The sequence below is a fragment of the Antedon mediterranea genome, chromosome 8 (assembly GCF_964355755.1).
Source record: "Antedon mediterranea chromosome 8, ecAntMedi1.1, whole genome shotgun sequence".
Taxonomy (NCBI): domain Eukaryota; kingdom Metazoa; phylum Echinodermata; class Crinoidea; order Comatulida; family Antedonidae; genus Antedon; species Antedon mediterranea.
Window position 1 is genome coordinate 9,421,042 of NC_092677.1, and position 16,193 is coordinate 9,437,234.

Here is a 16,193-nt window from a genome sequence, read left to right on the forward strand (position 1 = left end):
TAATATAATTTATTAAACAGAGTTTATATTTATTTAATTACTATTATTTAAAATTTTAAATGTAACTAATAATATTTGTTTTAAAATTAATATATTGGTGATATGCCTATTCAGCAAACGCCGCCCTCAATTGTTGGAAACGAAATACAAAATTAAAACCCCGTGAAAAACGAAGGAGGAAGATCGTGTTGTTGTCTGCTGCTGCTCTCGCGAACAACAAACTTCTTTTTAGTCTTGGCCTAGCGAATTTACAATTTATTTACAGTTAATGTTATAGGCCAATATCTTTCAAAATGACAACCCTTGTTCGTGTTAAAAGAAAGCATACCGATGATCCTGTTGAAGCCCTGATTTTGTCGTGTAAGCGGGCGAAGAAAGGACAGACGACAACAACAAGTGGAGCAAAGGCTTCTGCCTCGTCCAAAAGTTTATCAAGTGAGGTGAAAAATGTGTTCCGATTTGCGGGAACAGTGGCAGAGAAGGTAAATTATAAACATGTGTTGTTGATAAATAATTGTATGTACATTAATAATTATTATTGTTTTCAAATGTTATTAAAAGACTAATAAAATAAACCTTTTCTTTCTACAGATTTTAAGCCTGTTTTCCAGTCGACGTTGAGTTTTGTTGCATTAAAGCCTGGTTTCCATAAAATCGCTACACGACAGAGCGTAGCGATTCTATGGAAACGCTAGAATTTATCGGGGATCTAGTACGCGAGCGCTAAATATTCTTTGGTACGCGTATACTATTCATCGCCGACAAAATCGGCAAAGTTGAACATGGTTGAACTTTGCCGATTTTACTGCGATGAATCGGGGAGCCTTCCCGATTGCGTCGGCGACATCTGTGCGTGTAGCGATTTTAATGGAAACGCTGTAGCGATTTTAATGGAAACCAGGCTTAACCAAAAAGGGGGAAAAATAATTGCTAAGAATCATAATCTGCAATCATTAAAGCTGCGTGTGGTCGACCCAGCAACAATTACACCAAGGAAACCAAGAATGATCGCTTAAATTTCTACTTTATTCTTTACTTTAACGATTTAAAAAAAAACTCAATGCAGCTCAACGTCGACTGGAAAACGGGTTTTAACAAAATTTCATAATAAGCCCTACCTTCATTCTTTATTAAAACTAATCAACTATACATGGATTTTAATTTCAATTACATCATGCCAATTAGGCCTAATTTTTGTACTTCGTATCCAATTACCATTAATGATTGGACACGTGCCTCGTTTAATAATTATTATCCCTTACCCACACATTAATAATTTAAATAAACATTCAAAATCCAATAACTGATATCTTCATATAGTTATTACAACCCGTAAGGCTATTCTAATCTTTGTCGATGAGAATGTAAGGCCTCCGCTCCTCACTCCATGCCTCCTTGATACAAACAAAAATCCCTCAAGTCGATGGTGAGAAAAGATGATGATGAGTAAAGCTACTCAATTAAGATGATAGTTTAAAAAAAAGTACAGATGGGTTTCGAAGTCTGGCCTAATGTTACATTGAGCACTGACATTCAGCCATCCAATTATGCACTGTAAAATTGATTTTAAAATAAATGCGAAAATAATTGAAAATCCCTGTATACTTTATAGGAAGCCTTTGATGCGAAAAACATAGAAACTAGTTATGTCATGTTAATTTGTTTTGTTGATGATGCCGGGACATTATGATGCTTCCTCACTCCATTACTTGACAAAGTTTATAGTGGCTGCATTCTAGGTCAAGAAAACACTATTTGTAGGTCCTAGGTTGTTGAAAATAAAAATCTCCTTTTGGTCATTGCAAATCAAAAGCTCCTACTGTATTGTAAACTTTTTTAGGATACACACTTTTTCACTCATTCAGTGAACTTAATGTAAAGAACAGAAAATGTATTGTACAAATGTGACCTATTGCCAGCAGCCATTTAGTAATTATCCTACATTTTAGCAACAAATAATTCCAGCAAAGAAAATATAGAACAATAGATGAATACTGGAATATTACAGTAGGTTTGAGGTTTTTCAGTTGAATTTGTTACAATAAACATCAATAATATTAATAATTAATAATTAAAAAGTTTTCTAACTAATAAAAAAACTGATTGGTGTTTTTCGCAAGGCTGTTTTTGCTTACAGTACTTAACTGTTTAAAAATTTATTTAAAAAACAAAAAGAAGAAAGAAAAAAAGTATAAAACTGAATTTCAAAATTCAGCTGTTAAAAATTGTTTTTCTTTTACCAATATTTGATCCCTATGTAGTGTTGTGCATTCAAACCCAATTTAGTTGAATGTCAAATTATTAAATAATACTAATTTTAAATAATACTTAAATTCTGTTAATCCATTGAGGTTTTTACAGATTACCTGTGAAAATAACTTACTATATTTAGAAACTTATTTTGGCAACTCCATCAATTCTGTCTGTTTTGTCTATTATAAAGTCCAGTTTCTACTTTGAAAACATGAAACATAATTAATACTCAGTAATACAGAACAATATAATGGATACTGTAATATTTATAAGCCATGTTGTTTGGTTTCAGAATTTATTTATGGCTATTTTATTGCTAGTTCATGACCATTGCAAAGTGATTGTATTTCATTTAATATCAATTTGAAGTGTGAGTTAACTAATAAATTTCAAATGACCTGTCCAGAATAACACATATAAAACAAATGTAAAGTGACAAATACGATATACGCAGGTTCATGAAATGTATTTTAGGTTGTGTGTTGCTTTTGTCAATGCAGAATTTGTTTATCACCATTTACAATGGTTACTGGTAATATGTTATGATTGTACACATGCTTGATATCTTTCTTGATTGTAACACACTTATGATAAACATTAATTAATGTGGCTTAAATTGTTTCAATAATCAATAATATTTACCATATACCAACGATTACATAAAAGTTGAAATAAGAGAAGAGGTATTTCACATATTGCGTCCACAATTTCTAGCGAGTACCCAGTGATACCTAATACCAAGTACTGTATACTGATTTTCACTCAATTTAAATGAAGAGTTCAGGTTCGTTTCCATTCCTCTTTCACTATAATACTGTAGGTTGCCACTAAGCATTAGTTTGTAGTAGATCAAGACTATTTTAATTGTAGATAATCTACCCCAAAAAATGTTTTGACGGTTTCTTGTTGAGGCTGTCTTTAATTGCCTATTGTTACTTAGTAGCTCCAATTGTTACCAGTTCATTAGAAGGACAAGGCTTTTTGTATAGCAAACGCAGCCATTGATTTTCGTCTTTTAATACTTTTAATGATAAATTATAATGTATTGTAAAGATCTAATAATATCACAGACAGTACAAATAAGTAGCCTGAGTAGAATAAGTGTAGAAACAGTATGTACAGTATTGTAGAGGAGTGTAATGTTAAAACATGTGTACCTCTAAAAATGTATAAATACAGAAAATGTCTAAATCCAAATATAATTTTTGAATATGAGTTGTGTATAAAATCTTTAAAATTGTTGTTGCTATCCTCTCGATACAATATGTTAAAAAGATTAAAATCCAACAATATTTCATAACCTTGCAAAGTAATTGCCTTTTTAGTAGAGATGAACTGTAAATAAAAGCATATTATTATTACCTTACAAGGTAAAATAACAAATAAAAATAAATTATTATTAATAATATCACATAATCAGTATATGGAATAATATCATTATTAATATTATAATCATCATTTTGTAGTACAAAGAAAGAATAGAAATCATAAAAACTTTCGTACTATCTTACTTGGATTTAAACCAATCCTTCTGTCCAAAGTGAGAGAGATAGAAACCCTATCTTATGTTAAAGCCCCCTTCCCTACGTTTTTTAGATCTAATTTAAGATCACAAACTATATTTAATGTAAAAATAATACTATATGGTCCTATTGCGATAACTTTTTTCGTCTTTAAACGGTTAAAAATGTGAAAAATAAGTCGATTCTAATAATTATAGCGGCCCGCTATAAATCCCAAAATGCATTGCGCGTGGATTGATATTTTTGTTTTTCACCTGTAATTCGCCCACTTTTCGATCGATCGTGTGAGGCCAAAACAAATGGAAGACTCCTAACTTTTCAGCGAAAACGGAGTCTGGCAAAAATAAAAAGACAATTAATGCAGCAACTATACAACGTCAGGCTAGGTATATAGCTAGTGTACGATGTTTGTACGTTACCGATGTTTACCAGCTAGGCCTACAAAACTAAGCTAGCTAGCTAGGCCTAAGACCGTCCACGAGAGGTCAGTCGCCGCGAGCTACTTAGGTAGTGCATTGTTTCTCACTTTTTATCATAATTTACCATAAAACGTACATTTAAGACAAGGAATGACATGGTTTAATGTTTTTAAAGTGATATATATGTATTATTTTCCAAAAAACGTCCAAAATTGCAGGGAAGGGGTCTTTAAAGTCTTCTATTCTAGTCTTCTATTTCCATTTTATGTATTATTAAGTGAAGAGGGGTTCACTGACTACAAACACCACTGATGGTTTGTGTATTAGTTAGTAGGGCAGTAAATAGGGAGCTTGTGATTTTGGACCTACTGTATAGAAACTAGTTGCATAATGAATGTTAATTTGTAGCCACAATAAATATTTACTGACATTATTCGAAATGATTCATTTCATAATAATTAGAATTGGGAGTATTATATTCTTTCCTGGATATTTTTATCTTAGGATTCTGTACTTTACTGTTTTCTTGCATGTGGAAAAAGTATAGTTTAATTTTATTGTCCATTTTACAATTTATTATTATCCAGTGTGTTTTTATTTCCATTGTCTCTTATTCTATAACAATAGATGAGTCAGCTAAGCTGTTGTAATATTTGTATTTTGGTCTTAACAATAAACAATGGAATTCCATTTTACAAGTCAAAATCCCTTGTAACTACCTTTTGTGTACATACAGGCGAATACAAGGTATAAACGGTTGATGTTATTTTATTATTAGCGATGATGATGGCTATCAATAGACTATACAAAAATGTGGTGTTCTGGTCCATTTCAGAACCTGCTGGGCTCCACCAATCACTTTTTTGGTTTCAAGAAAAGGGAATTTCTTGTTTTCAGAGAGTCTGGTCTCTGTAGAGTTTTTTTTTTTTCTTTATGTGGGAGCATCCCACTTTTATTTCAAACAAACATCATATAGAAAACGGTAATATACATTTATACAATTGCATTTTTGTTATCTGTTTGAATTACTAATGATTTTTGTATTTATTTCTATACCTATTATCATTATTCACCATAATTATTTTCTATTTTTTATACACGTCATCATCAATGCATTTCATTTATTTTATAATCTTTGTACATACATTATCAATTAACTTTTGAACAATTTTTTTCTTTTTAATTCTTACTTTTTCTTGAAAATAAATACAACTTAAAATGCGTTTTTATCTTCAATTAATTTTTATACATGTTAACGTTAATGCATTTTCTTTCTTTTATAATCTATCGAATTAACAAATTTTTGTATAAATACAAATACGATGCGTTTTTATCTTTAATTAAATTTTTATACATGTCATCATTAATACATTTCCTTTCTTTTATAATCTTATACTAGGTATCCCAATGAAAAAATTCAGATTAATTTTTTTACTTTTTCTTTCAGTTAACCATAAAGAACTTAATGTAATTAGCATTTTGCAATTTAAATGATTGAAATCCGATTATCCGTTCTAAAGTTATGGTTATTTAAAGTGGTAAAAAAATATACGATTTTTTGCCTAAAATGGTGTTTTTTGCAGTTGAAATTGGAAGCATTTTTAAAAGGTTATAACTTTTACAATAATTAGTTAAAAGTTTTTAATTTTGTTAAACCTATAGATATCACAGAGTTGTACAACTCTATTTTTTTTGGAGCCTCAACGAAACCTATTTTTTAAATTATTGGTCCGCAAAGTGGTAGGAAAGCATTTAGCGCCCATTTTTGCTGGAATTCCCTAAAAAAAATGAAAAAAATGCAATTTTTCAATGATCTGTAACTTTTGAACTACTGTACTAATTCATTTAATTTTTTTTGTACTTGTTAGAATGTAGTGTATATTTCATTAATAAATATATTTTAGATGTGTATATGAAAAAAATTTTTTAATGGTGAAATTTAAAATTATAAAAAAAAAAAATGAAAAAGTATGTTAAAAACGGTGTGTACTGTTTCCTTTCTTTTCGGTAAGTATAATTATTAGAATATTTTAATATACTTTATATTTATAATTTCAATCATAAATACTATTATATATAACTTTTGAATATGTAAAACAAGATTTTAGGCCCGTATGATTATGACACCAAATCTAAGCCGGGCTGCTAAGTAAGATATGCTCTTTTAAGGCAAACGCACAATATGGGTCAAAATAAACTCATTTAAAATAATCAATGTTAATTAAAACAATTAATTGTTTACCTGAATAGTATATATAACATTATAAAAATTGTTTTCTTTTCGTATTATTACGTTACTAAATTGAAATACGGAGCTAAAGTTTAGGCCAAGTCACGGCTTACTCGCAATCAGTAGTCGCTCCCGTTAAAAGTATTTCGGTCGCAGTTAATGACTTTCGACCGCCGTACACAGAGTCAAATGTAACGTTGGTAAATTAGCTTAATAAATTTCTTCGGTACATTTTAACCTAACGCATTTGCATTGTATACTTGCATAATAAATCTTCCGCACATTACATCAATTTTAAGTTGTTAAATTAATGTGTAAAACCAGATATTCTACGACGGAAAAGGACATGTCAATCTCCGACATCGCTGCTGTCACACATCTCGCGTCGAGCCGGTCGAACTCGAGCGAGGAAAACTAAACAACGTGTTCAAAATATGGAACGTACCATTCGCTGATAGGGTGCATTAATGTATTTAACGGAAAACGCCACAACAAACGCGCGTATTTTAGGGTACAATATTTTACTCACTACAATATTCACCGGATTATAATGGTTGGATCTTTAAAATTTTGAACGGGATTTACGCCTCATGCACCATTTAAAATGTAGTTCGCACAATTACCATGCACAATACGTTTGTAAACTCTGTTTTATCGATTTCAATGTAGATTTAGCTATAATTTAATACCAAAATCCATAATATTTTTCCATAAACGGTGAATCAAAATTGGATTTTTGTCACAAAAATTGACTTTTCGTTACGAAAAACCTATTTATAGAAGACGATTTTCGTATCAAATTAAAGCTTATTTAAAGCCTGATAACATACAACAAAAATTAATCCGCTAGCTCCAATGGTAATCGTGCGATCGTGTTTTGAAAACTGATGGGGATTTTCCGATGAGGTTTTCAACGCACGGAAATCGGCTCGACGGGATTTTAGAACCGTTTTAAAATCGCATTTTCTCGGCAACTAATTCATTAATTTTAATTATAAACACACTTATACATAGATTAAAACAAGTACTTTCAAACAATATAAATTTTGTAAGTATTAATTAAGATTGAATACGATTTATTTAACATCAAAGTCATACTACTTTTTCGAATTTCGTCAATATTTCAAAAGTGATACCCCTCTGTGCGCTTTCATTGGGATACCTACTTATACATTAATTACTTATATTTTTTTACATTATCAATTAACAAAAATTGTTTTCTCTTTTTAACAATTTTATCTTTTTAATTCTTGCTTTGCTTGAAAATAAATACAAATTAAAATGCGTTTTTATCTTATATAGATTATATTATAGTTAAGGGGATAATATTATTCTTTGAAATAATGCAGCAAAATAAAAGGTATATAGTTTAAAGTACAAAACATATGGGTCATGACCAACAGATTTAGATTTGGTCTCAGTAGAGTTGCCTGACTTACATTACAGCATACAGCAATACAATGTGTAAGCCATAACAGTTGAAGAACCAGAACTATAAGTTTAAATTCCTGCATGGTGTAGTGTACTTTAAACAAGTCTACTTTAGTAATAAAGATCTTTTGGTAACAGAACAGAAGTATTATGATACCCCTTGATACCACCTCCTTAGGCATCAGCACAAGATTCTCATTGTCAGTTGAAAAACCAAAAATTCCATGTGTACAACCAGAGGTAATTACTTAATTTACCACCACCTATAAATAAAATGTATATTTCACATTTTGTAACAATCATTTACTATTTCCATGGTAACACATTTTTTGACCTTAAAGATAATTTGATTTTTTGCTTGGGTTGAGATATCTTCAAAAGGTCAAGAGAATACTGTGATAGGAAATAAAATGAAGTACTTGTTATTCTATTGAGGTGAATGGTTGATGAAAGGTTGCAGTACTTATACCTGAATAAACCCTATTTGGCTTATTCTCCAAACTACTGTATTCTCTAAAGCTCTGTCTCTATTATCAGACGAGTTCTGACAAACAAAAATGTGATATGCCCAAATATGGTAGTGATATGCCCAAATATGGTAGTGATATGCCCAAATATAGTAGTGATATGCCCAAATATGGTAGTGATATGGCATCATTGTGTCCATATATGGGCACATCACATTTGTTTTGTCACAAAAAGTTTGATGGTATAGACAGAGCTTCAAAATAGTATATGTGTATGTGCATTTGACAGCTTTTTGAAAATTCAAACCTAATATATGCAATGCTTTATGATGCTCAATATTTTATATCATAAAGTCTTTTGCGTGTCATACTTGACAGGACTTGTCAAAATGTGTGTGTTAATTACGCTACTACTGTACTATGCAATGTTGCCATTTATTCAACATGTGAAAGTATTATTTTTTCTGGCATAATATGTTTCTAACCATGTAAACATTCAAACAAATAGTAAACTTGTTTACTCATTTCACAACCTTTTCCAATTCCTTGTTAGGGATAAAACGTAATTGATGTTGAAAGTTATTAAATCATACATCATTAATTTATATAGTACACAGCTTGTAACCTTTTAATTGAGTCGATTCACCCCAGCTAATGTCACATTAAGTTGTGAAATTTATCAGCTGTAGTAGCATCTAGAATTTGTTATTGCTCGGTTCTTTGTAGCCGGATTATCGCAGGACTCCAACTTAATTAATTTTGCTGAACTAGAGTGTTATTCTCATGTCCAGTCATAGACATTAATGTAGTTTTTAAGCTTTCTGAATAACAATTTGTCACTATTTATCGGCCTATAGTCAGACAGAGGCTAGCAACGTCAAAATGATCCAGGCAGGAAAGGAAGTTTTTAAAGCCTAGAATTTTAAATATGGAGGCTGAATTTATAATTTTGTGAAACAAACACCATTTTTTAGATTCAGACAAAATTTTGTCCTAGTAGTATTTAATAACACAAAGACTGATCATGTTTGTAACAAAACTGCAGTGCCTACAGTATATTGGAATTCTGTCTATTGAAAGTTTTTCCAACAGTTATTTATCCAGTTTATAAATCAAATATTTAATACAAAGTTTAGTTTTCTTGATGTAAACATTGATTGTTCTTTGTTTAATCATTAGTACTGTATCAGTAACAATGATCAAAGTTCTCATTTTAAAACAATATCACTACACGATTTCACACTCAATCAAAGGTTAATGTTTATTTGAATAGAGAATCTACATTAATATTACTTTGTTTAACTTTTCCCTTTACTTAAACTTATAAAGAAATTGGCAAGGCAACCAGAAGAATGAAGGGAGAAAGAAAAGAAACATAAATGATATCAACACTGTTTTATGATTTAGTTTCATAAACATTTTTTCTGTTTGTTGAGTACATTACCTCCACTGAAAATAGTGTACCTGTTCCATAACAAACTTTTGGAGAAACTAATCAACCAACAGTAGGTTCACAAATGATAAAATCGCTGTATGAATATGAATATAAAATAGCTGCAAAATGTTTGCAGTATGAAATCAGAAAATAAGGCCAAGGTTTGAGATAAAACAGTTCATCGTAGCATAAACAGAGCGGAAATAATATACATGTCTTCCTTTTCGTTCCAATGCATTTGTTTACAGTGTAATAGATTTCATAGGTTTTTGGTTGGATGAAGATTTTGAGGTGTTATAATTGTGTGTGAAACACCTCATGCATTCAGACAAAATTGAATATCCTTTACACAACAATACAACAATTATGTTTTTTACATGCATAAAAACATGTTTTTATATTCCTACAACCTAGGGCTCTGTCTACACCATCAAACTTTTTGTGGAAAAAAAATGTGATGTGCCCATGACATGATGTGATGTGATGGCATATCACTACCATATTTTGGCACATCACAATTTTTTTTCAAACTTGTTTGATAGTGTAGACAGAGCTTAACACACTAATACTCTACACCAAAACCAACCCCCTCATTATCGACAACATCCTTCCAACCTTCACAATTCAAAATTTCTACATCTGTACCTGTAAGACTAAATTGCTCACTCAATAAATTAACTAATGTAATATTCAATAATGGAAAAAATATCATTCTACTTTACTACTGTACTGTAGATGGATCAAATTTGACAATTATGAATTTTGAAGATTTAAAAATTGAGAGACCTTTAAAAAGTAGAGAAAGATGACCTAGTTCTGTTTGATTTTTTGTCGAAATAATCACAAAATATTGTAAATGATATGGATAATTGCTTTTTAAAAATAGCTGTTCATATTTAGTTTATTAGGTAATATTTATAACAAATAGAAGTTTTAAATATTAAAGTGTACGTTTAAAAATTAATGAAAATGCTTTCTTAAGAGTTTGTTTTTGTATAATTTCTCCTTGGATAAATATTTCAGATTCAGATTTTATTATTTTTCTGCATTGTATGAGAATATTAAATGGAAACTAGATTTGAACTCGTCACTACGGACGAGTTAGGTTATCCGCAGCGCAAAGGCCACGTGCACGTCATACGTTATAATATTGCGCGCAGAAAAACGATTATGCCATTGAAAAAATGTTAGCGCGCTCTCTATTTTGTGTCACGAATGAGTATATACGGTATAACACTATGTACTGTATACGTACTACATACAGTTCAGAATATTTGAAAATAAGTGACCAACGTAATTGACGCTTTTGGACATGATGACGTCATCACAATTTTAAAAATGGTGAATCATGCGAAAGATAATTGATTGATCTAGACAAAATTAAAAAAATTGAGGGAAATGGAATACGGATAAGTAGAGATGCGCTCTATTAAATTTGACGAGCTATGACGAAAGAGAAAAAAATCCTATATTTTATTATTGCGTGGCCATACGATGACGTCACAATGTCCGGTTAGCTATATTGATGCATGATTCGATATCTACAACTCATCTACTTCCAGAATATGTAATTTAAAAAAAGTTCACCACGTAGTTTAGAATTTATGACTTTTTAAAAAAAGGCATAATTTTCACGAATTTTTTAACTTTTTCATCAAAAACGCGTGCAAATTATCCAATTCTACGTGCTCGTATGACGTGATTTTAAGTCGAAATTGTTTGAAAGTTGGTAAATTTTCTAAAAAAGACAGAAAAAACAAAAATCAAGCAAAAAAATGATGTTTTTGCGCTACGTGCGCACGTGCGCGTAAAAAAATTGCGCACGCGTGGGAATTTTTGAAATGCTCAAAATGACATGAAACGCGTAGAAAGTTGATTAGATATTGATTTTTCGCAATTTGAAATTTTAAACGCGCGTGCGCGCGTAACTTTTTGTGAAACATGCCATTTTTAATCCATAGAAAGTTTGCGCATTATATGACTTAAATGTTCACCAAGTTTCAATACAAAACGACTTTTAGTTTTTATTCTATGATCAATCATTGAAATTCACAAAATCGCGCGTAACTTACGCTGCGCAACTCCGAAATCGTCCAAAAGCTTGGCTGCACATCTACAGCTACAGGTCAATCTTATGACAAAGTTATACAATGTTATATTTGCCAGAATTAGAGATATGCGACCAACAAAATTCGTGGAAAGAAAGAAGAACAAAGAAAAAGAAAAAGAAAAAAAAAAAAAAAGATCCTGACAATAATAAGGGGTTATCCGCCAAGTGCGGATAACCAAAAAATAAAGAGTACACACAGTACAACGTTTTGTAAAAACTAAGTAAACTGTAGTGTCGTTATCTAAAACACTATACAGACACTAAAATAGTACAGTATCTATCCACCAGTAAAATTACAAAAACCAACAGTGGTGTTGGTAGTCTATGAGTGCTGCTTACCTAGATTAACCGACAATATAGCCAATCTAGCACCAGACTAAACCTAGTCAGCGGCGGGCGACAAGTAAGTGCAGAATTGAGGTTGCCACTGACACCTGGTTAGCGGATACATCCAATAGATAAAATGAAGTGAACATAGATTGCGTCTGCGCCACCAAGCGGCTTCAGAATGTCAGAGAGAGGGACTCCTGTGAACAGTGCCCAAGATGTGGCGACGCCACGCACCTGGTGCATATGCGCAGGAGGAGGAGTGTCCGAGGATTCGTATCCAGTGCGAATTGCTGCAACAATCCAATTTGCGATCGTTGACCTCGCTGCCGGACAGAATGGGGACAGTGAAGCGATAAACAGTGTGAAACACCATCTCGCAAAGCTCTGGTTCTGTTGACACCAGAACCTGTCCTCCTCAACCTCTGAAATTGAGGCAATGGTGGGGACGAATACGGCAGGCGGCGAGAAATTTAACGTTTGCATCTTAGCTAGGAAGTCCTTCCTGAAAACTAGCCGAACGCCACCTCGCTCAAACCTGATATTAAAAAAAAAACATTTATTTTCCTCCATTTATTTATTTTCCTCCAGGATATAGCCTGGTTCTAAGGAGCGAGTGTGTAGTTCGCCTCGACTCCACTGCCAGCAAGAACGCCGTCTTTAGCGAAAGATTGTAAAGGGTGGCCTTATGTAAAGGCTCAAACGGTGGACGTGTGAGAGCGGCTAGGACGTCGAAGGAGGCCGTTCTCTAAACATGCCACGCAGCAAACTTGATATTGTGGTGGATGTTGAGACGCTCAAACCGTCTGGAAGAGTCTGTGTAATTGCACCTATGGCAAACCGATAGCCGGATATGATGCGGACCTGTAAACCTGACTAAAACAGGTAATGCAGGAAAGCACCTACCTGCCCCAATGTCACAGTCTTGGGGTTGACCGGCTGGCGCTTGCACCAGTTAAAGTAATGCTTCAGACAGCTATCATAGACGGTGAGTGTTGATTCCTGGCGGGACTTCGTCGCGAAGGCGGCCGGACCATCTGGTATGTTCGAATCTCTGAGCTGATCCCTGACAACGGCCATGCAGTCAGGTGTAGTGATCAGAGGTTCGAAGTGGAGAACCTGGCTCGGCCCTAAGTCAGCAAGTCCTCTCATACCGGTAGACGGAGGGGCTGATCGTAAAGCAGACTGTTGATCAGCGGAAACCTGTGCGTCAGGACGATTGGAATGATCGAAATCGGCAGGAATGCATACGCCCATAGACCGTCCCACGGGATAGATAGCGCATCCATTGCCCACGTCTGAGCATCCCTGACGCGACTGTAATACGTCAGGCGCTGAGTGTTGACTGATGACCCAAAGGGGCCGCCCGAAGTGGTTGAAAAAAAATAGATCACGGCCGCCGAAGGAGTCGTCAGTCGTAAAGTGTCTGAAATCGCCCTGTGCAATGTCCGTAGCCTGAAGGATGTTCATGCGGCGAGCCGCGAATGCCGTAAGCGACATCGTTGTTTGTTGATCGGCTACCAAGCCATGATGAGTAAGTTAATAATATCCAGATCATTATGTGGCGGGTGTTTTGGATCCGCCAAGAAAGAAAGAAGATATCCCGCCATCGACGTAGCTCGGATAGTCTTGCAGGCCGCTCTGTCAACAGTTGACTGAACCTCCTCAGACCTAACACACTCCGCACTAATGAAGTTTGACTTACTTGCGTCTACGCCTTGGTCTTCGCGGACCCTTCCCTTAGCGGCGTCCAGAATGACGGGCGCCCCGATATATTGTTCAAACTGGTCAGTAGTCACTGGAAAGGCTGCTCCGAGAACAAATAACGCAGGCTTAGGAATCTTCGGTTCCTTAGCAATAAGATTGATCCGATCTATAAGTTAAGGATCGAGCAGCACGACCGGGTACGTGGAGGTCTTCTTCAGCGACGTGCGTAGACCGAACGTCGAAAAATGTTTTGACGATGGCATGGGCTTAGTCGACTCCCAAGAAACTCGAAGCACGAATGCCTGGCAGGCCCTCACCCTCCAGTCCCTCGCACTCTCTCGCACAACGGCGGTACGAAAAGAAATGATGATGATACTACGTTGAATGGCTCCCTCTTGAGGGCATGGTTGCGGGTGCGTGCATTATCCGATAGGGGTGCTATTTTATATATACAGATTTTTTTTTTTCGTAATTGTATCCCTCTCTTCGGAGACAGGCTATATTGTCGGTTTATCTAGGTAAGCAGGCACGAAATAGACTCAGTTTTACAGTCATTTATTACTAAAATTGACAAATTGATGAATTTCCAAAAGTACACTAAAATTATTTTAGACTAAAATACTATAAATAGACATTATGATGTGCCCAAAATAAGTTTTTAAATAATAATAATATAATTTTATATTATAATTAAAATAATACTTATTCCAAAAGTATAGTATTCTTTTATAGTTTACAATTTTGAAGTAAAGTCAAAAGAAAAATAGGTTCAAATTAAGTTTACAGTGTAATTATGATTATATTAAAGAGATTCCAGGGCAGGCAGCTATACTGATGCATAATCCATTATATTATGACCATAAAATGCATTGAATCCGATGACTTGATTAAATCTACATAAAAATTGTATCCATTAGTATTTAGCTCTGTCTACACAATCAAACTTTATGTGACAAAAAATGTGATGTGCCTATATATGGACATGGTGATGTCATATCACTACCATATTTGGGCATATGAATGCCATATTTGGGCACATTACACTTTTTTGTCAAACTAGTTTGGTAGTGTAGACAGCTTTAAAAAGGTTTCATGAGTATCAAAAAACCTTTTGGAGGCCTAAGCCTAAGGATATTATAATTCCAGTGCTACAGTAGGTGGGACACACAAACTTTCATCTACCCAGACTAAAACTTGCCTAAAGACCTTGCACCCACCTTTATTTCAACATCCAGCAACCATACAAAGTTCTATTACCGTATATCGTCAAGTATAGTCCCACTTCGAGTCTAATCCCACCTCCTACTATTTATCTATTTTCACCAATGTCCCCGGTTATAGTCCCGGTCTTGATATTTGATCTGAGTGAAGACCTCTAGCCAGTTCAGATGAGTTTTTACAAGAAATACTTACCAATCATTTTATTTCCTGAACCAAGATTAGCCTGTGTATAGTCCCACCAAAAAAATCCAATTTCATGTTCTAGTGGGGAGGGGGGGGGGGGATTATACCAGAGGATATACCATAAGTAGTTCTGTATATTATAAAACAAAGTAATCTTTAATATTTGTTGAATCAACTTATGAAATTATTTTTCCCCAATTAACACAAACATTCATTACGATAATATGTTGCATTGGCCAATCTTAATATAATATGATTAATTAATTATTATAATATAGAGGCCATTTGCACCAGTAAAGATAATAACTCATAATTATTAATAATGTTTCATCAATAATTCTATAATTAAAGTATGACTAGTAACAATCAATAATGAACTGGCACATTAACATATTAAACAATGTCCCTTTAAAATCTATGTAGGGAGAGTTATTCAAAGCTGTTTAAATGACAGATTCATTATACTGTCATAGACAGACATTAATATATTAATACTATTAACGAGTGTACACATGTCCTAGTATACAAAAGGATAGGCAATGATTCCAAGCCTCTTACACTACAAGAACATTCCCACAATTGAACTCGATCATCTAATACAAAGTTATATAGTTAATAATTTTAGTATGAAGTTTTAACTTGGTACCTATTTTATTTTACTATTTTTTCATAAAGCAAATATTTTATACAAAGATGCAAAAGATAACCCATTGCTGTTGAAACCGTTTATTATATTTATATTAATAACTGATGATAATTGTACACCCAGACCTTTAGACATCAAACAACAATAATATTAATATCTATAAATAATTGCATATTACGGGCCGATTGGACTGTATCTGTAATCTTTTGCAAAAATAAATATTTGATTGGCTGGAAAGCAA

General features: G+C 33.4%; 1 protein-coding gene across 1 annotated transcript in view; it reads left to right on the forward strand.

The window, feature by feature from the left end:
• Positions 1-128: 128 nt before the first annotated feature.
• LOC140056359 (probable RNA polymerase II nuclear localization protein SLC7A6OS) overlaps positions 129-16,193 on the forward strand; it is a 28,815-nt gene continuing 12,750 nt past the window's right edge. Inside the window, exon 1 of the mRNA XM_072101705.1 lies at positions 129-482. Within this exon, the coding sequence (XP_071957806.1) occupies positions 294-482 (189 nt within the window). The 5' untranslated portion in view covers positions 129-293. The remainder of the gene's footprint in view (positions 483-16,193) is intronic.